At 38.1% G+C, this 22,136-nt stretch overlaps 1 protein-coding gene across 6 annotated transcripts in view; it reads right to left on the bottom strand.

The window, feature by feature from the left end:
• Positions 1 to 22,136, bottom strand: part of CYLD (CYLD lysine 63 deubiquitinase) — a 75,320-nt gene that overhangs the window by 14,160 nt on the left and 39,024 nt on the right. For all 6 annotated transcript variants that reach the window (XM_087420271.1, XM_087420273.1, XM_087420274.1 and 3 more), the window contains 7 exons: positions 15,845 to 15,943; positions 13,932 to 14,048; positions 6,814 to 7,193; positions 5,196 to 5,361; positions 4,061 to 4,202; positions 2,360 to 2,482; positions 533 to 624 (listed from right to left, as the gene is read on the bottom strand). In XM_087420271.1, coding sequence (XP_087276397.1) covers positions 533 to 624; positions 2,360 to 2,482; positions 4,061 to 4,202; positions 5,196 to 5,361; positions 6,814 to 7,193; positions 13,932 to 14,048; positions 15,845 to 15,943 — 1,119 coding nt within the window. The remainder of the gene's footprint in view (positions 1 to 532; positions 625 to 2,359; positions 2,483 to 4,060; positions 4,203 to 5,195; positions 5,362 to 6,813; positions 7,194 to 13,931; positions 14,049 to 15,844; positions 15,944 to 22,136) is intronic.

Consider the following 22,136-nt stretch of genomic DNA (forward strand, 5'->3'; position numbering starts at 1 on the left):
TTTTTCCTGCTATTTAAATAATTATCCAGTCTCTAAACATTATAGCTAGTTACATTACGCGGCTATCACATTCAAAGCCAGGAGTTGAATCTCTGAGTAAATCCATTCGCAATGAATAGATTAAAACACTGTCTGACTGTAAACTTAACCCCAGTCGGCCATGTGGTAACTCCCTTAGCAGCAAGGAAAGCTCAGTGGGAAAATGTGGATGACTCAAGGCCGCCCTTCAGCACCACATTCGGAGAGGGAAACAGCTCCAATGTCACTGTGGCTGGGCAGGAAAGAACTCAGTCACTCATTTAATGTACTAGAACCAGCCAGCTTTTCCAAGGGGTTCATTATTCCACATCATCTCTCCCTTTTAGAAGAGAGAAAGTATTTACAGAAAGGGGAGAAAATTGTATGTCACATAGAAAGAAATTTCTAATTTAAAATAAAACCCCAAAACTACACAGACACACATTTCAGCCAATAATTTAGCATATGCTTTTGAGTTATTTTTAATGCATATCCTATAAATTAAGACAGTCACCTTTTTCTTCAGAGGTAAATCCTGATGCAGCCTCAACTTTTTCAAGTATTTTCCTCAATTTCATAATCTTTGTTGCACACACATATCCATATCTATGTTAGTAAAAAACTATTAATTAATACTGGCATACATATTTAACTAATATAAGACATTTTGATAATCACACATTTCTTATATAACTCGAGCATGTCATAAATCAATAGGCTAGACAATTATTTTGAAAAATACAATTATAGACTTCTTCTTGAGGTTTGAAAAATTAAAAATCTAAAATCAGAATTATCCCAGACACATTATTATACCCTAAAAATATCTGTTATATACTGATACAAGAAAAAATATTTTTAATTTATGATGACTGGCTTTTTAATACAATTTGCTTAAGAAATTAAAGCACTTACTTCATAAACAGAATAGACAATTTTGAAACAGAGAGAGTCCTTTTAATACCAAGGATGAAATAGCCACCAAAGGGAATGGAGAAAGCACTGATAAGAAATTGAACATCTAAAATCTGCAATTAAACCAGTCATCATAATGACGACCTTCTCTCTCACTCTTGTCTGACTACAGGACACAGTACTGTCCAACACAAGTTGGACCACAGTATCTCAATAGTGTTTATTAACAGACTTATGGTATCTTGGAGGGACAGAAGGAAATGGTAACATGCCTTAGAGTTTTGGATTTGATTTGTCTTGTTCTAATATCAATTACTTGGGGGAAAAATAGACGATAAGTTTAAAAATTTGCTAAGGCAAAACAGTTGATGTAAAAATCAAGACTCATAATTATCTTAAAGGGTAAAAACTACAGTCATTTTTGGAATTTAAGGAAAACAAAAGATATGTGGGAAATTTTATTCTCTTAAAATTTACTTTCTTAGTATGCTATATAGTAGGTCATTCTGAATGCTTATTATATTTCAGTATTCTGCATTTTTTGGTCAAAATAATATATCAAACTATTTTTTAATTTTAATAGTTAAATAAGAAAAGTATGTCACAAAGTTTAAATTTATCTGAATATGAACTTTAAATTACATAGTTTTTTCTCTATATTCCTGAATGAATAGAGGTGTGTCATGGTCTATGGCCCTAACTCTTCAGAGTTTAAATTTATAGTGCAACATTATCAAACATAACTACTACCACTTATAAAAAGTCTTGACTAGCTGTCTCATCACTTGTGCTTGTACCATTACACATTGCTTCCTGTGGCCAAAGAAAGACATATCTGTAATTCTTAAATTAGGAAATGACCAAAAAAATCACCTTTTAAGGAAGGTGGAGGGAGGCCTCAATATATTCCTTTAACCAAAAAATGTGTTAATAAAATACATGTCATTTGTTTCTAATACAAAAGTATTAAATACTAGCCATTCTATAAATAAAAAATTTCCCTTGCTCCTTTTCTTTCTGATAAAATTATGTTTAAGAAGCCAGACTGTACCAACTGGACTCATAAGTATGATTACTGTTAGGGGTGCTGTTGGAATAAACTATTTCAGAAGATAAGAATCCCAAGTACTTTCCATCAGCTTCTCTAGACCTACTGCGATTGCTAAATTTGTAGTATACTCTATCGAAATGTTGTAACCATTTCACAGCACACACTATGTGCTACACCTTGGCCAGATCTAAGAAATTAAATAAGCAAAGACAGTACAGAGACCAAAGCTTAAAAAAATTGTTAATACTTCATCAAGAGAACAAATTTTAACCCATTTCTTATTAAATGAAAGCAAGGTATAAATTAATTACTGTACCAAAACACAGCAAATAGGACAACATCTACAGGCAGAAGAACTATATATCTTCTACTTACATTCTCAGAGGATTTACGATTTCTGTCCTCAGCAGCTCTTGAGTTTCACTATAATATTCTACATCATTCTTTTCTTTGGGTCTAAGTAACACAGTGTCCAGAACAGAACTAAAAGCAAACAAGCTGCAAAATAAAAAGGATATTTTTCCTCATATTTTTTTGAGAAACAAATACAAAAAAGAATATGAAGAGGGGCTGGCCCGGTGGCGCAAATGGTTAAGTGCACATGCTCCACTGCGGCGGCCCGGGGTTCGCCAGTTCGTATCCTGGGCGCGCACTGATGCACTGCTTGGCAAGCCATGCTGTGGTGGCGTCCCATATAAAGCAGAGGAAGATGGGCACGGACGTTAGCCCAGGGCCAGTCTTCCTCAGCAGAAAGAGGAGGACTGGCAGATGTTAGCTCAGGGACACTCTTCCTCACAAAAAAAAAAAAAAAAAAAAAGAATATGAAGAGAAAAATTGCAAAGTCTGGAGAAAAATAACATACAAATTAGTGTTTTTCATTAACACAGGTGCCCAGACCCCTGTTAAGGTCCCCATGGGTCGATCATCAGGGCCTAGAGGTCCTTCCAAGTTAAGGAGAATACTAATATCGAGAAGGCAAACCACAGATTGACAGTGTTAAAGGATAAAAATATGCATATAGTATATTAAGAAAACTTCTTTGCAAAGGTTGAAAGAGGGCCTACAAATCTGAGTCAAACTAGCAACAGACAACAGAGGAGGATGTCTGGAAACTGTCTCCCAAGAAAAACACATGCCCAATATATAACCCACGCTAGATACCGTACTCTCTCCCCACACTCCTTTGCAGAGATCTAAATTTCTTTAAATGCAAAAATCAGTTGTGAGTGACTAACAGCAATAACTTGCTGGTATCAAAGAAAAAGAGTATTTGGCTAATATAGATTTTTATCAGGAAATCTAAAGATTATGATACCAGTTCTGTAAGGCTTGTTTTTGTCAGCATATCTGAGCGATTGCAAGTATTCTGGGAAAAAAAATGGCCCACCTATTTCATTCTTCTCCCTACTTACAAAACTTTAACATCCCACTAACTTCCTAATGCTTGTGATACGGCTGCACAGAGCTGGTAGATTACACTCAATTTACCGGGCAACATGCTTGGTTCAATCTTCAGAGTGTAAAAATTCCTGCCATGTTAAGTTGTTCCACTGTGGAATAAATTACATATACAAGAGCAACCATGCTTCTACTGGAATAATTCTTTAAAATACGTAATTTTATGATTGTCTCTGTCCAGTAAAACAAACACACACCAGCCCAAGGCTTACTCAAGTCGTGTTATTTGATATGTGCATCACAATACTGTACATATTCTCTTCAGTCTTATGACTCCCAGACACCCTTGGAACATCTGTCCCACTTGTAACGCTACCATTCACCTCTTCCTCAGCATTCACTGCATTACTTTTTTATATTAATTTTTTGGATATAGGCACATGAGACAACATTCAATAGGCTCCAACGAGTATACAGTGAAATGCAAATTTCCTTTCTTTCCTGACGACCCCCAGCCGCCTAGCTTCCCTACCCAGAGGCAGTTAGCAGTTTCTTTCACACACACACACACACACAGACACACACACACACACAGACACACACACACACACACACAGGTGTCCCTGCCCTACGGCACGAGCTATACCTATGCACGAGCGGCATTAATTTTAAACTTACCAGAATAAGGTCGAGTCTAAGTAACAAGAATTGTAATGGCCCTGGATACCTTTCTTCTTTCCAATCATTATCTCTAAACCTTCTTTTTCCATTTTTGGTGGAGTATTTTCTTCTACTACTTCACTTAAGTAGCCTCCAAATGCTGAAAAGATAAAAATGAAAACGAAAAGAATGCTTTTCAACTATTACAATACGTATAGGTATTCCCACATATATTTCTTCATTTTAAAATATATTTTTGTATTTTGATGCAAAATTTGTTCCTCAATTTAGAACTAAGTTAAAGGTAGGTTTTGGTTGTTATTTAGCTTGGCTTGTAAAAAATGCTACTGTTCATTTTCAACCTCACCTCCTCCACAATTTAAAAAACACTTTAGAGTATTAAGTAATGTGTAAAAAGCATCTGCCAAGTAAAAGATTTTGTTGCCCAAACATTCTATTATTTGTCTGAAGATGTTTCACTTTCAAGTTGGAAAAGGAAACAAAAAATTCCAAAGTTCTATTTCAACTGTAATGAAAAACGTTATCATAAAAATGGCTTTCCTATTTACACCTGCTTAACCTTCCAACGCTTCAGCACTCTTAACCAAAACTAGAGAGGGACAGCATCAGGAAACTGCCTCCTAGTGCAAGTGATGAGGAGCTCTGTCCTTCATCAGTCAACCCAAAACTATGACTTACGATAATCCTGCCTTCTACATAAGACACGCTTCTTAATGTACTGAAACAGTACAGCGAGAGAGGAAAGTCATTCTCGATAAGATATGCTTACTAATGTGCTCGAACAATACACTGAGAGGGAAGTCAGTGCCAAAAAGAAGGTCACGTTTCAATCCCTACTTCCTGTGCAGTTGAAAATTAAATGTCTGTAATCAACAGGAAGAGAAAAATAAACCCCACTATTTTTCGCTTTTTAAGTCTCAAACACATTCTCCTAATACTTTTTTTAAATGTCCCCTCTCAGGTTAACTGTAACTTTCTTATACACCAAATAACAATTTTTACTGATTTAAAAGCTTGATGAACATTGGCAAGAAGCATATTTAAGCAGTGTCACTGCCACCTACTACAAAACGGCATGAGATGAGAACTAGAGTCATTCCAGATTGGTAAAGCAATGAAAGCATCGGAATACCTAGAGAGTTACAGCGCTCAATCTGGTTGGAAACCGGCTGCAGGGACGCAAACCTCGAGTCGGGCCTGCAGCTCTTCAGTTTGACGAACAGCGCCTTCTTCAGGGCACAGGTGAAATAGCGGGTGCCCCTAAAGGTCCCGTCTGTACAGCCCGCACATTCGTCTTCCTGAAAATGAAATGCTTCCATAAGCGTTATTCTGCATCTTGCAAAGATAGTATATAAAGAACTAAGGTTTCTAAGATTTGTTTCTAGTTTACCCTCTCTCAGAATTCACCTGTACTGAGAACTCCACCTGGAAAAAGGGGTTGACCAATTGGTGCTTCAGCCCACAGCTAATGACTGAAGAAATTAATTCCTTTCTCCAGCATGAAGTCCTCAGAATGCATGCTTAAACCTTCCCTGGTTAACTGACTTTCCTGCACCATTTCCACAAGTATTAAAACTAGGGGGGAGGGGCCAGCCCGGTGGCGTAGTGGTTAAGTTTTCGCGCTCCACTGCGGTGGCCCAGGTTCACAGGTTTGGATCCCAGGCGTGGACCAAGGCACTGCTTGTCAAGCCATGCTGTGGCGGCATCCCATGTAAAGTAGAGGAAGATGGGCATGGATGTTAGCCCGGGGCCAATCTTCCTCAGCAAAAAGAGGAGGACTGGCATCGGATGTTAGCTCAGGGCTGATCTTCCTCCCCCCGCCCCCTCAAAAAAAAACTACAGAGGAGAAGGGAAGGAGGAAGCTAATTATTTTAACAACACAAAAAGAAAAATAGCATTCCCTAGCATGCAAACAAACAAATTAAAAAAAAAGGAAATATATGTAAATAAAAGCTAAATGTACTCAAATTCTCCTTTCCTGATTACGAAATGCCAGACAATGTGCTTTCCTAATCTCCAAAGGGAAAATCTTTCCCCATACCAAAGATCTCAAAAGATCTCTAGAAATGGCAATTCATCTTAAAGCCCATGATCTGAGTATTAGAACCGGTTGGGGGATAGAGGCTGAGAAAGAAAGAGAAAAGCTGGTAACAGATTTGTTTTCTTACTGTGTTCTGTTTAATATAATGAGTCTAAACATATTACCCTAAACATCTATTTTCATTCCTTGAACAAAGATCAACTACATTAGGAACAAGTGAGTCAGATGTTCAATGGGTGGCAAAGGAAGTCAGGCAACACGGTAATAAAATTTTTCTCCAGTGATGGCTATTTTTTGTTTGTTTGTTTTTGTGTGAGGAAGATCAGCCCTGAGCTAACATCCGTGCTAATCTTCCTCTTTTTGCTGAGGAAGACCGGCTCTGAGCTAACATCTATTGCCAATCCTCCTCCCCTTTTTTTCCCCCAAAGCCCCAGTAGATAGTTGTATGTCATAGTTGCACATCCTTCTAGTTGCTGTATGTGGGACGCAGCCTCAGCATGGCCGGAGAAGCGGTGCATCGGTGCGCGCCCGGGATCTGAACCCGGGCTGCCAGTAGCGGAGCGCGCGCACTTAACCGCTAAGCCACGGGGCCGGCCCGTGATGGCTTTTTTGACAAATATAACATTTTGCCAAAACCCATATAATAGGGAAAAATCTGCACAAACCCCAGAGAGAGAAGAACTGCAATTTTTAGGTCAAATTAAATTACCAGTTCCAGTCCAGCTAGTACTTCACTGAGTCCCGGTGGCTGACCAATCCAACGGATGACCCCATAGAAAGGAGGATTCTCTTTGACTTCGGCTAGTGAGCCCACTTCCAGACCATGTGAGTTACCAGAAGACAGGGCCAGGGGTGGGCTCTCCTGCACAGGTGCACTGTTTAGCTCTCCCATCACAGACTGAACTGACAGAGAAAGGGGACTGTGGCCGATACTTCCATTGGTGTTGGGCATCTTTGTCAGACTGAATGGTAAAGAGTGAAATCTGTTTTCACTGGATAATGAGTTCATGGAAGGAGGCTGCAGTGGTGGTGACGCATGTCCAAAGTCTGGAGAGATCTCTGTAAGCGATTTTGCAGGGTCTTCAGCAACTGTAAAATATTATTCTTAATTAGAGAAATTTACACAAGAATATTAAATATGCCCTACATCCCTAAAAATTAATATACACATCTAGTCTAACTGCCTTCTTGACCTCTCTATTAGGATTCTCAAAAGCATCACAAACTTAATATCTCCAAAACAGTGTCCTTGACTCTCCTCCCCACCTCCACATTCTTCTACCTCAGTAAATGGCACCCAACTGTAGAAACCAAAAAAATCCATTACTGATTGGTACCATACAGGTTATATTCTCTGTCCATAATACAATTAAGTTAGAAACCAGTACAAAAAGATACCAAAAAATTTATGAAAGATACTTCTAAATAACAAATCAAAGAAGAAATGACAATGTAAAATTTAAAAATAAAGAAAAAAAAGAGAGAAAGAAAGAACGCTTGTGGAACACAGCTAAAGTAATATTGGTCAAGGAAATTTACAGACTTAATAGTTTATTTTAGGGAAAAAAGGTAATATTAATGAACTCAGCGTACAACTTAGGAAGTTAGAAGAAGAAGAGAAGAACTTCCCAAAAAGTAGTCAAGAGGGAAGAATAAACACAAAAACAGATTTTAATGAAAGAAGAAACAAACAAACAATAAAGAAGATCAAAGCCAGAATAACACAAAAAAAGACAATAATTTAAGAGAAAACAAACATACAATAAAGAGAAGCAAAGCCAGAGCTGTTTCCTTAAAATGACCAACATATTTGCCAGGTAGGCACTGTAGATCAGTGGAGAAAGAATGAACTTCTCAATAAATAGTGTTGAGAGAATCAACTATCCATATTTTTTAAAAAATTAAACTGGATTCCTACCTCATACTCCACACAAAAATAATTTCCAGGTGGCTTAAAGACAAATGTGAAAGGCAAAACTATAAACTTTTGGAAGACAATATAGAAGAGTGTTCTTTACGACTTTAAGGTAGAGGGAAATTTCTTAAACATAAGTATACAAACCATAAAGGAAGAAAATGACAAATAGGACCACATTAAAATTAAGAGTTACTTGTGTATTAAAAGGAATCAAGTGAGAGTGAAAATATGAGCTACAATCAACAAGAAAATACTTGCAAAGTATATCTGACAAAGGATTAGAATTTGAAAAAGGTCTATAAGTCAATAAGAAAAAACAAAACAAAACAAAACCTAGAAAAAAAAGGACAAAGTACTTGAAAAGGCAACTCACAGAAGAATAAACCCAAATCACCAACAAATCAACAAAAAGATTCTTACCCTGACTAGTAGTAAATAGATAAAAGAAAGTCAAAACCAACAGGAGGTATCATTTCTAAAGTTAAGGCTCTTAGAACATTAACTGTTGGCAAGGATGAGGAGCAGATGACACTGTTACACAATGCTGAAGGGAGTATAAATTGGTTTAACTACTTTGGGAAACAATTTGGCATTATTTAGTAAAGGAAAGATGTGCATATCCCATGACCCAGTAATCCCACTCCTAGTTATATACCCTACACCTGTGTAAGAATGTTAAGAGCAAAGCTGTTAATAATAGCAGGAAAATAAAAACAATTCAAATATCCATCAATGGTCAAAGGGATAATTACACTGCAGTATATTCATATATTTCACAGCAATGAAATGGAATGGAATAGAATACCCTACATCAATGAAAAGGAATAAATTATAATCACATACTACACCTTGGATGAATCTTAGGAACAATGTTGGGGGGAGGGGATCACACAGCATGCATACAGTCTGATTCCTTGTATATAAAGCTCAAAACATGCAGAACTAACAGTGTGCTGTTTAGATACACAAATTTATAAAGCTATAATGAAAAACAAGAGAACAATAAACACTAAATTAAAGATGATGGTAGCTCAGAAGAGAGAGTGAAGGGAATGGCACTAGGAATAGGCACCGAGGGGATTTCAAAGATAATGATAATATTCTTTTTCTTAAAGCAAGTAGTGACTACACGGGTGTTCATTTTACTTTATATCTTATTGTTCTTTATACCTTATCCATTTAAGACTGTTAAGTAGTGATATTTAATCTAAGATTTTTAAAAGTTATTCTTTTCTTTCCCAAACCCTCAACCCCTAAGCCCAACACCCAAATCCATAAAGCAAGTTCTGTTGGTTCTAGCTCCAAAATATTTCTCAAATTCACCCACTTCTCATTACCTCCACCATCATCTCCCTAATCTAAGCCACTATCATCTTTCACCCTGTAACCAGTCTCTAACCTGGTTTCTCTGTCCCCCTTCTTGCCCCTCTCCAATCTAGTCACCATACAACAACTGAGATCTTCTTAAATTTTAAAGATCTTACATGATCTTATATCATTCCCCTATTTAAAACCTTTTGATGACTCTCCAGTATTCTTAGAACAAATAATAAATTTCTTACCAAGACCTATAAGGTCCTAGAAGATCTAGCTCCTACCTTCCTATCCAAACTCATTTCATATGCCTCCTTTCCTTGCTGACTATGCTGTAGCCACTCTGGCCTAATTCCTGTTCCTCACATACACTTTCTCACCTCATGGCCTTTGCCCTTACTATTTCCTCTGCCTGGAATGCTCTTCCCAAGCTCTTTCTCTGGCAGGTTCATTCTCATGATCCAAATCTCAACCCAAATATCCTGTCCTCAAAGAGTATTTTCCAAACCACTCCATGGCAGCCACTTCCTACCAGCTGCTCATCACCCTGTTCACTCCCTTCATCGCACATGTCACAACTGTTTACTGTCTGTCATACCAACTAGAATGTAAGCTCCGTAAGAACAGGATTTTTGTTAATCTTTTCCATGGTGTAATCCATAGCACTTAGTATACCCGCTAACACAAGAAAATACTCAATATTTGTAAAAAAAAAAAGTGAATATATGAATCAAATGTTATAGAGAAAAGCCTTTTAAATGTATAAGTGAAATTAATTACAGAAACAATGTTCTTTTATACCTAAATTACTTCTGCTGTCTAATTTAAGGATGAAAGCCTACTCCATAGAAATTTCATTACTTTATATGTCCCATCTAGGTCTTTAGGACCAATATTCTCACATGAAATTATTATACATTAGACCAGATTCTAGTAGAACCAATAAGTTAGGAATATTCTACCACAATACAGAAAATGTATAAGAATGATAAAATTACATAAATTTGAAGAATTAACGTTACCTAGATTATGAAAAACCTATGTTTTTACTATTTTCCTTTCCTTAGAAATAAATTAGTACACAGGAAAAACATTAGCAAATCTGCCAGTAACAACAGGGGAAGAGAGTGGGGCTGCACCGTAACCACCCTGGATAGTCCCTACGCACATCTAGAGGCCAGCAGGGCTGTGACTCACCAAAGGACCCTGCCAGTCGTTGGTGCTTCAGCACTCTCCAGAAGAATTTTTAGAGAGCTGATAATTGCTAACATATGGGCCAAACCTTAACAAAAGTAGTCTATCGGGAGACAGGACTTCCTGGAGAAGCATCATTTAAATAAGCTGCCTGCTCTGTGCCCAGGAAGACTTCTTGGGGATCAAAGGCCCTGACTGCCTATCTTCACAACACCTATCCAGGTAGAAAGGAAGGCATGGAGAAGAGAAAATCAAAGTGAGTTCACTCAAATTTCCCATGTGAGTATCTGACTTCATATATGTAATAGTAGACTTTTATGGTTACATCTGTGGATGGATAATATAACTAAATGACATATGATAGCTAAAAAGTCATTATAGAGTTCTACAGTTCTCTTAAATTCTTATTTTCATTTAATTTGCACACAATTACTAAACCTGCTATATGCCAAGCCCTGTGCCAGGCACTAGGGACTCACAGTCTGGCGGAGGAGGCAGGCAAGTCAACAAAACAGTTAGGATGACACTTCACCTAATCTAGGAGAAGTGGGAAAGGAAAGGCTTTCAGGAGAAACTAATACCCAAGCTGAGATTTAACAGATGGATAGAAGTAAGCCAGACAATGAAGCAGGAGGAACAGGAAGAAGGATTTCCAGGCAGCAGGAACAACATGCGCCAAAAAAAGAGAAAGCATGGCGCGTTCCAAGAAAGACCCCGGTCCAGCACGGCTGGAGCAGGAATGCAAGGGAAATGACAGAGACAAGTGAGAGGGCAGCCATAAAGAGTCCAACAGGCCAAAGTATGGAGTCTGGACTTTTATCTTCAAGGGCTAGGGAAACCTCAACAGATATTAAGCAAAGAAGAGACATGAGCAGATATATCTTCAGAAAAATCACTCGGAGAGTAATGAGAAGAGAAACACAGTGTGGCGATCAAAAGTGTGAGCTCTGGTGTCAAAAAGATCTGGGTTGGAATCCTGGCACCACTATTACCAGCTGTGTGACCCTAGGCAAGTTGTCTAACCACTGTAACAACAGAGAAAGTAAAAACACCTACCTCACAAAGGTGTTATGAGGATAAAACACATATAAAGTACCTAGCACAACACCTGGCATGGTAATAAGTAGTCAGGAAATGTTAGCTGCAGTGATGACGTTGATGGTGATGATGAAGATGACGATGATGATGGCTATTACTGCTCAGAATAAATTTAAAAGAAACAAGACTGAGGCAGACAATCCAGTTATAAGGCCTCTATATTAGTCCAGACAGCAACAAACAAAGGATCTCAACTAACACAGAAATAAAGAAGAGGGGAAAGACGCTAGTGACACTGAAGAGGAGGAAATCCAGAAGATTTGGTGATAACACATTGTGACCAATGAGAGAGACAGAGGAAGTCCAGGATGAAGCCCAACCTTCTGTTTTAGGCAACTGAACTCACGTCTCCATTTCCTCACTCCATAAAAACATAACTCACTAAGGTCATTGATAACTTCCACTGACTAAATCCAATAGGTATTTGTGTGGTCTTAATCTTACTTGCCCTCTCAGGAGCATTCATTAGTGCAGTCCATCCACTATTGGACCCAACAGTCCAACAACCTCCTGGTTTTCTCCACATCCCTCTGGTCATTTTTTCTCTGTCTCCTTTGAAGACTTCTCCTCCTCCCAGCCATTAAGTTCCTCAAGGCTCAGCCTTAACCCACACCCTCCATCCCCACTCTCTCCTTAGGTAGTATTATCCACAGGACTTTAATCACAAAATACGTGAGGGCAATCTACAAATTTATTCCTCCAGCTCTTATCTCTCTTGTAAGCTCCAGACCTGTATAGCCAACTGTCTACTTGACAAATCAGCTCTAGGAAATTTAAAAGGCCCCTTTCAAACTCAACATATTCAAAGTCAAGTTCATTACCTTCCTCCACAATCATTTAAGTATGCAAGCCAGAAAACCAGTCATCATTTACATCTCTTTCCTGCCCAGCTCTCACTTCCAATCTGTGAGACCTATCCATTTACTTCCTAAAAATCTGTTATAGCCTCTGCCTCTCCCCATCTTTTCTCCAAAAAGTCTAGTCCCAGCTACTATAATCTATGACTGAATCCTCCAACAGCCTTCAATGGTGTCCTTGCATTCACACAGTCCCTGCTTCAATCCACTGTCTACCCTGCAGCCAGAATGATGTTTTCAAAAGGCAAACTTGGCAATGTCACCCCTTGCTGAAAATCCTTCAGTGGCTTCCCATTTCCTTTTAATAGGGCACACCAGGCTCTACATGGCCTGGCCCTGTTTGCCTTTCCACTCTCATCTCATAAAATGTTATACTTCTCTCTCTGTTCTAGCTTCTCTGGCTCTTTTTAGTCCTTGAAACACCAGCTCCATTCTTCCCGGAGGCCTTTGTGCTACTCCTTCTGCCTAAAAGGTTCTTCTGTCCCTTTCACTTTGTTACCTACCACCCCTCAGTAAATCTAAGCTCATGTCACTTCCTCAGAGAAACACCCTGGAGCCCCCTAAGTAAAATCACCCTTTAATATACTCTCAAAGCATCATCTACCTTCATTGCACTCATCACAACTGCAGTTCTACATCTGGTTCTGCGATTGTTTGATTAACGTCTATCTTAACAACTTGATCGTAAACTCAGAAAGCGCAGGACCATGTCTGTTTTTTCCCCACCATTGTAACCTCGGTGCCTAGAAGAATGCCTGGCACATAGCAAGCACTCAAGAAATATTTGTTGAATATATGAACAAAGAAAAGAACAAACCAGACGAAAATGATGTCCCAGAACCAAGGGAAGGTAGAAGTTTAAAAAGGGAGCGCTTTACAGATCAACAAAGACCCAGATAGGGCCGGCCCGGTGGCATAGCGGTTAAGTGCACACACTCCACTGCGGTGGCCCAGGGTTCGCAGCTTCGGATCCTGGGCGTGGCCCCATGCACCGCTTGTCAAGCCATGCTGTGGCAGGCATCCTACATATAAAGTAGAGGAAGATGGGCATGAATGTTAGCTCAGGGCCAATCTTCCTCTGCAAAAAGAGGAGGATTGGCATCGGATGTGAGCTTAGGGCTAATCTTCCTCACAAAAAAAAAGAAAAAAGAAAGACAGAACCAGACAGAAGTCTTTAAATGACTCAATTGATTCTAGAGATCTACCCTAAACAGATCAGCGAAGGGAAGAGAACAACCTGCTAATATATTTTCTAAATGTTTTATTAATCTTAACAGCAGTGCAGTTCAAATTGTGTACACTATTTTAGTTCAGCAATATTAATAAAGATTACTCTACTCTACTCATTCTGTTTCCGAAAGCTACATATATTGGCGAGAAAGCCATTTTTCTCTGATGAGTTAAAAGGAGAGGATCGTTACAAAGAACACTAAAATTATAGATTACCTTCATCAATGTACCACGTATTTTTTGATTTGGATTGTGGTTGTGAGTCAACAGAAGACCCGTTTAAGGTATAAAATAATTCAGATCTGTTTCTATTTCCAGGGTCTGAGGTAGATCCTACGGAACAAGAAAAGTTCCTTTTAAAAATAAAGTCAATATGGTGTGAAGTTTTTCCGTAAGAGAAATGAATATGCATATCGTGTTAAAAATGGTTTACACAACCAACAGGTATATACAAACACAATATAATTTCAGTGTCTTCAGCCTTTAAAAACTTTGTAACCATTTTGGCAATGTCAAAAAGAGTCTTCCACCCAAGAGTCAATATAGGAGGGGAACAGGAGTAAGTTCAAAGAAAAGCTCATTTTTTTTTTTTTTTAACAAACTGCTTGAAAAAACTATTTCATGTACTATGGCTTATTTCCAAATGTCAGAATCATTATTCCCCAATTTCATTTGACAAACCTGTTGGTTCACAAATTTAATCTATTATTTTAAAACAGTTGCTCTCAGAAGAAGGTCATCTTCAAATGTTGTATATAATCGATACACAAATTAAGTTTAAAAGATTCAAGGTTTAAACATTTTGGAAATGTTGGTCATCAAATCCCTTGCTTAATTTCTGTATGTCTTTGAAAAACTGAAGCAGTATTATTTATTCTATATTAGACATTAAAATAAGAAGGAGTCAGGGTGGCTACGCCACAGACACTTCAAGACGGTACCCCGCCTCGGTGCTAAGAGGAAGAGGTGCCCGAGTTGAGAGCAGTGGGGTCTCCAGAATCCAGACAAAATCTGATTTGTTTTTTCCAATTTAAAGTAGACGGTTCTATACTTAATACCCATAACTCAGATCTGCTACAACACAAGTCACACACATCTTAAGAAAATCTTTAGGCTATTTATATTTAAGTGACAGTAGCAAGTTTGAGCTATCCTATCTAGATCTACAGGGTAACATAAAAAATACTATTACCTATATATCCTCTTTAATTCTAAGTGTCCCAGGGTCCAAAGTCACATGAAACATCTCTTAAAGAACAATTTCCTTTAAAACAAGCCGAAATTAGCTTTGTTCACTAGATAATTGAGGAAAAAATATTCTTCTCCTAACCCACATTTGAGTTAACAAAAATTCTTTTTAAATGAGCTGTTTAGCTTGTATAACTACCACCCTACAAATCTATGAAATATGTGGACGCTAAAAAAAAAGAGCTAAGAACTCCACATGTGTTGTGAAGGAGTTTTCTGGAAGACAGACAAAAATTTTTGCTTAACAATTTAGAATTTAATTTGCGCCGCATTTAGTTAGCAAAGTCCACATAACTAACCTCTAGTATACTTTATCCTACATAACATTATCCATATATGGTTATTTTGTACAGTTGCAACTCTATATACACAAATGTCACAAGTAAGGGGTTCCTAAAAGCAGCTGATAGGGACCAGCAAAAGACACAGGTCCTCAAGGGAAACTTCAACTGAAAAAGGTTGGGAACTTTTGGCTTAAGCAACAACATCTATAAAAACTTTTTAGTAAACTATTAAAAATGTTTGAAAGAGGGGGCCGGCCTCATGGCTTAGCGGTTAAGTGCATGGGCTCAGCTGCTGGCGGCCCGGGTTTGGATCCCAGGCGCACACCGACGCACCGCTTGTCAGGCCATGCTGTGGCAGTGTCCCACATAAAGTGGAGGAAGATGGGCACGGATGTTAGCCCAGGGCCAGTCTTCCTCAGCAAACAGAGGAGGATTGGCAGATGTTAGCTCAGGGCTGATCTTCCTCACAAAAAAAAATGTTTGAAAGAATCCAGTTGACATATACATTAAGGAGTAATTCCTTTGAACATTTTTTCAATGCTGTGGCAAATCAGATATTATGTAAATAACTAAGAATCATATTCTATTAATCCATACCTGTAGCCTTTGGTTTATTATGACTGGATGAACCCTTGTCCCCAACACCTCTTGACATAAAGGCAAGTTTGGGAGGCCTCCTTTCCTGTGTTGCGCTATCTGAAACAGTAAACATGTTTTTTAAAGATAACAGCAAATTCTTATAGAAGAGAAACAATCGAGCAAACAATGACAATAACAATAAAAAAAACCTCTTTCTAACAAAAAAGCAGCATTTTTGCAGTAGTGTTACAAATTTTTAAAGGCCATCAAAAGTACTGAAAGAGATAATGCTGGAAAAAACAATAAATACTGTACTTCAAAATGTAATTTCTATAAGAAAATATACTCCCCAAATACAATTCAGCTAAATGCTTTAACTTCTTGAAAATTTAATCACTTTTAGTCAATTTTATTCGATGTACTAAAACACTACAAGGAAAACCTTACTCAGTTTTTTGCAGGATTTCCCAAATCAGTAACCCCAGAACACCTCTGTGTGCTATAAAGTGTTCCAGACGCAAACATTTCTAGAAGATGCTGAGAGAAACAGGCGTCTTTACTGCATAACACCAGAACCTTTAATATGATAATGTGCATTGTGAATCTCTCAAAAAGGGATACAATAACCTTAGTTGACAATATTTTTTGTGCCACTCTACCTAACATCTCAGATTAATGTATTTCATGCAACAGTTTGGAAAAAGTCTGGTTAGGAATATGTATCAGTTTTAAAAAGCATATATACTTTAAGAGTAACACTGATGTGTATACAAACACATATACATATAAATAGGAAAAACACAGAGAACTATACACAGATTAACGACGCAGAAAGCCAGAGACAAATATCAATAATATTTTTGAGGAAAACACTCAAAACTTGTTTTTGAAATATAGGTGTAATAAATTTGGCAAAGTTGTTTTTGATACAAAGACCACTCTAACCCTTAAAGGCCAGTAATTTTCATAAGATATTCACAAATACTGATCAAGTAAATGTAGAAAAGTCAGTCTGGAAAATTTTTCCCCTGGAAAGTTCAACAACACATCTGTGGAGTCCAACACGACATTGAGGAGCCATACCTGATAAATCTGTGTACCAGCAAAACGGTATCACCCACAGTGGATTTTCGAGAACAGAAAGAAAAATAGGAAAATTTTTACATTTTAAACACAAGGGAAAGGCCATTTTTTTAAAAAAAGGAAATAATACTGAACTAAATATATATAAATGATGCTTGGTAACTTTTTCCATGGTTGGAAGGAGAGGGGATTGCATCATTAAACTATATCTTAAACATCTCAGAATATGATCAAATGTAATATTATTTTAATTCAAAAATTATACTGAATAATCATGGTCTTAGTCAAGTGATATCAATGATGTTACCATTCAAATATCTCCAAATGTCACAAACGAGAGCTACTGTGAAGGGTAAAGGTTCCCAAATTACAGCATATAAACTGACTAAAAAAAACTAATTTCCACTATTAACTGTAACTCATTGCACGCATGTCCATTTTAAAAAGAGAGTCACAGGTATACTATAATCTATACACATTATAGACTTAGTGGCGGTTATAATAAAGGCAGCAACTGGTCTTCACTGAGGCAGCCTGGCAGTACCAGAGGGCCAAATGCATGAGCCACTCGTGACAGCTCAGCTAGTGATGCTAGGGGAGGGCTCCAAAGGTTGGGAACACGGAGGGCACTGGAGTTGGAAACAGTGGTTATCTTCCGCCAAAGACTTTGTCTGAGAGGGGGTCAAATACCAATTTTGAGGAGCAGGACATTCCTATAGAAGTCTATGCAGATAAAGGGTCACATGCCATATCTATCTTGCCCTCCAGCAATTATATACCAAATATTTCTTGTTTCTTTGTCACAACTATGTTCATGATCCAAAACAAAGCCTTCTACCTTGAACGAATTTTAAGAGATTACCATTTCAGGGAAAGGTAAGTAAGGGAAAGTAAACAAGACAAGGAATAACTTCAGCAGATAATTTTGTGAGATGAAAACAATCCTGATTAAGAGATATTAAAAGAGATAGCATGATATGTCCACGAAATGGCATGTACAAAAACTTATTCATGATAACCAAAAGCTGGAACGATCCATTCTATGAGAGAATGGATAAACAAATTGTGATCTGTTCATACAATGGAATATTACACAGCCATAAAAAAAGAATAAACTATTGATATACACAATAAGGACATTGTGTTGAATAAAAGGAACCAGATCAAAAGTACCCATTATATACACCCAGCAGGACTGCACTCAAAATGATAAAAGTAGCAGCTCATCCATGGCTCTTGTGGATTTAATCAAAAAAGAAAAACTCCTTGGAGAATCTTGGGTTGGAAATCATAATAAAAAGCTAGTGAACAATAATCAAACCACAAGAAATGTCTGTGAATTTGAATTGAGAAAAATTTAAATTGAGAAAAACTGCTTAATTGATGTACTACTTAACATTATCAGCCACAAGAGCATAATTCAGACGCAAATGCGAATTTAATATCCACAGAGAAATCTACTGAAGAAAATAAAAGTTTACTTGGGTAAAAGGAGATCTTATAAAACCTGACACCAACATACTACACATAGCAACTATCCAAAAATCCCTATAAGGCAAGACTACTGATCAAAATAAATACTTTCTTTATATTTTTAGATAATTTTATACGAAAAATTGTTCAGGAAATGCTGGAAGGTCCCATCAGATAACATCAGAGTGGCACACTGAGATCCAGCACTCCAAAATAAACTTTTGGGCCCTAAGTGTCTCCTGTGAGCGGAAGCCCTACCCATACAGACAACATTCAGGGTGGTACAGACTGCCAATCAAACTTGATGAAAGACCGTTTAGCATTATCTATCAAAATGCAAATACACATACGCTTTGGCCCAGCCACTCTACTTCCAGGAAGTTACCTTTTTTTAAAGATCTTATGACTATTTTATATGAATATGAGCAAAATATATCCCATTTAAATACTCAGATGAGTATATCGATGACACAAAGGAAAAATCTACAGATGACATGTGTTGAGAGCGAGAAAAAGGACATGAAAGGACAAGAATTAGTATCCAAAATGATCCGAAAACGTCGGAAGACTAGATACCTCTAGTGACAAAGTTTACTAGGGGCAAGAGTGAAGTCCTGCCTTATGTCCCCAAATCAACCACACAAGTAGAAGCAGGAGCAGAAGTACACGTGAACAAAACTGAGGATTTAAGTCAAGAGTAAGTTCAGTATTCATTAATTCGTTGCTTTATAAGTGCATTCATTCACTCAAGAGATACTAGCCGCTCCACGCCGGGAAGGCACTACAGTGGTCCCTGGGACCGTAATTCAGACTGCGACAGGGCCCCCCGCCAATTTTCTCTGTCAATGTCCTATTCTACAGCAACCATTAGCCCACATATGGACTACAGTATTCTGTTCCCCTCTAGGCACCCAAGTGCAAGGGTATCTTCAACAAACCAGGCCTTATTCAGGATATCTGGAAATCATGCCATAGGAAAAATGGCTAAAATGACTCAAACCATTTAGGCTGGAGAGCATAAGATGTAGGTATCAAGACACTCATCTTTGAATATCTGAGGGTTGTTGTAAGGAAGAGGGGCTGGATTTGTCCTATCTTCACCCCTGTTCAGAACTAGAATCAATGAGGGAAGCTGTAGGAAGGGAGATATAAGCACGCATCACAGAAGGAGTGACTTTTTCACAATGAGATCTGTCTAAAGTGAAATATTTTAATTTCCTTTAGGAGATAATGACTCTTTTATCAAATGAAAACATAGCTCTCTAAGAAGATACAGATAATAAGATGGGAACTTATCTTTTAGCTACACTGGCACACATGCAAACTGATACATATATATCAAGTGATTCACTGAAGCACTGTTGATAATAGCAAAAGACTGAAAACAACCTAAATGTCCATCAGTAGGGGACTGGTTAAAAAATTTATGGTATATTCATAAAATGAAATACAATGTATAATTTAAACAAAAGATTAGGTATGCAATTTATGTACTAATATGAAATGATCCCTAAGACCTATTGTTAACTTAAAAAAAAGGTGCAACTTCCACTTTGGGAAGACGAGTAAACATACTTTTTCCTATTCCTCCTGATAAGTACAACTAAAAACTCTGAATGTAACATATAAAACAACAGTTAGAAGACTCTGAAAGGTGGAGAGGAGAAGGCAGATCAGCCAGGGACCTCAGGACCTAAGGACCAATACAGTGGAGATCCCTCTGGGTCTTCTTCTCGCCTCACAAATCCCAGACTTAGAGCTGAAGAAGCCAGCAACCTGGAAACACCAAGTGGCACAGACAAAAGAAAGCCCCAATAAAAGTCAGCTCTTTCTAGTCAAAGAATGAGAAAAGGGGAAACCTAGTAAGACAAAAAAATTTTTAGACAATAATCACTCTACTCCAGCCAAACATCACAGAAAAAACAGAGGCCCCATCCACTCCAACAAAGGCCAAGAGGGGAGCCTAGACTTCTACTCATGTGAGGCTGTTACAAAGTGCTCCAACACCCCAGGTGGGTGATGTCAGATAAAGCCAAGGAGGGAGGCTAGATTTCATCCCCCCCACCTGATAATAAAGTTCCTCCTCCCTCATGGTCATGGTGTCAGTGGAGACCACGTGGAGAGCCTAGAGTTCCGTCTCTGCCTCCCGGCTGGGGGGGTACCAGAGGAAGTCTAGTGGAGAGTCAGGACTTCTGTCACAGCCCAGCAGTATTGAGGCCACACCCATCACAGTGTCGGTGGAGACCACATGGAGAGCCCAGACTTCCGTCTCTGACTCCCTGCTGGGGGGGTACCAGAGGAGGTCTAGTAGAGAGTCAGGACTTCTGTCACAGCCCAGCAGTATTGAGGCCACACCCATCACAGTGTCAGTGGAGACCACGTAGAGAGCCACAGTACACACCTCCACCCAGCAGTAATGAGGAGCCACCCTCTCAGGTTGCTCAAGTGAGGCCAAGTGAGGAATCTAGACTTCTACCTTCACCTGGCAATAATGAGGTGGTGTGCACCCCGCCTTCCTCAGTGAAAGCAGTGTCAAAGAAAGCTGGCTAAAACTAAGCTTTAAATAACTTCTAGAGTCTCAGAACATAATACCTAACTGTCCAGGTTTCAACAAAAATCACTTATTATACCAAGAACTAGGAAGATCCCCAGAAGAATTTTAAAAGACAGTTAATAAATGCCAAAATTGAGAAGACAGAGATGTTAGAATTCTCTGACAAAGGCTTTAAAGCAACCATGATAAAAATGCTTCAATAAGCAATTACAAACACATTTGGAAAAAAATGAAAGAATAGAAACCTCATCAAAGAAATACAGTCTTAGCAAAGAAAAAGAAGATATAAAGAAGAATGAAATGGAAATTTTAGAACTGAAAAATACAATAACCAAAATAAAAAGCTCAGTGGATGGACTCAACAGTAAAATGGAGGAGACAGAGGAGAGACTCAGGGACCTGTGGGGCTTTACAAAAGCTCTAACATGTATGTCTTCAGAATCTTTGAAGGAGAGGAGAACAGGAGCAGGGCTGAAAAAGTCCTCAAAGAAGGAATGGCTGAAACTAACTAAATGTGGCAAGAGACATAAACTTATCAATTCAAGAAGCTGAGTGAACACCAAACAGGATAAACTCAAAGAAATTCTATGCCAAGACACATCATAATTAAACTTTGAAAACTAAAGGTAAAGAAAAACTCCTGAAAGCAGCTAGGGAAAATCAAAACCTATAGGAGAAAAAACAATTCGAATAACAGGTTTCTCATCAGAAACCAGGGAGGATCAAAGGAAGTGGTACAATATTTTTCACGTGCTGAGAGAAAAGAACTGTCAACCCAGAATCCTATAATCAGTGAAAACATCCTTCAGGAATCAAGGGGAAATCAAGACTTCTCAGATGAAGGAAAACTAAGATAATCTGTCACTAGTAGACCTATCTTAAAAGAATGGCTAAAGAAAGTTCTCTAAAGAAAAAAGAAATGATCAAAAAAGGAATCTTGGAACATTAGAAAGGAAGAAAGAACAACAGAAAGAGAAAAATATGATTAAATATAATAGGCTTTCCTTCTTCTCTCAAGTTTTCTAAACTATGCTTAATGGTTGAAGCAAAAACTATAACACCATCTGGTGTGGTTTTAAATGTATGTCAAGGAAACATTTAAGACAATTATATTATAAATGGAAAAGAGTAAAGGGATATAAAGGAGGGAGATAAAGTTTTTATACTTTACTCAAACTGGCAAAATCATGACACCAGCAA

This window comes from Ceratotherium simum, chromosome 30 (genome assembly GCF_057802395.1).
Source record: "Ceratotherium simum simum isolate JZ-2026a chromosome 30, ASM5780239v1, whole genome shotgun sequence".
Taxonomy (NCBI): domain Eukaryota; kingdom Metazoa; phylum Chordata; class Mammalia; order Perissodactyla; family Rhinocerotidae; genus Ceratotherium; species Ceratotherium simum.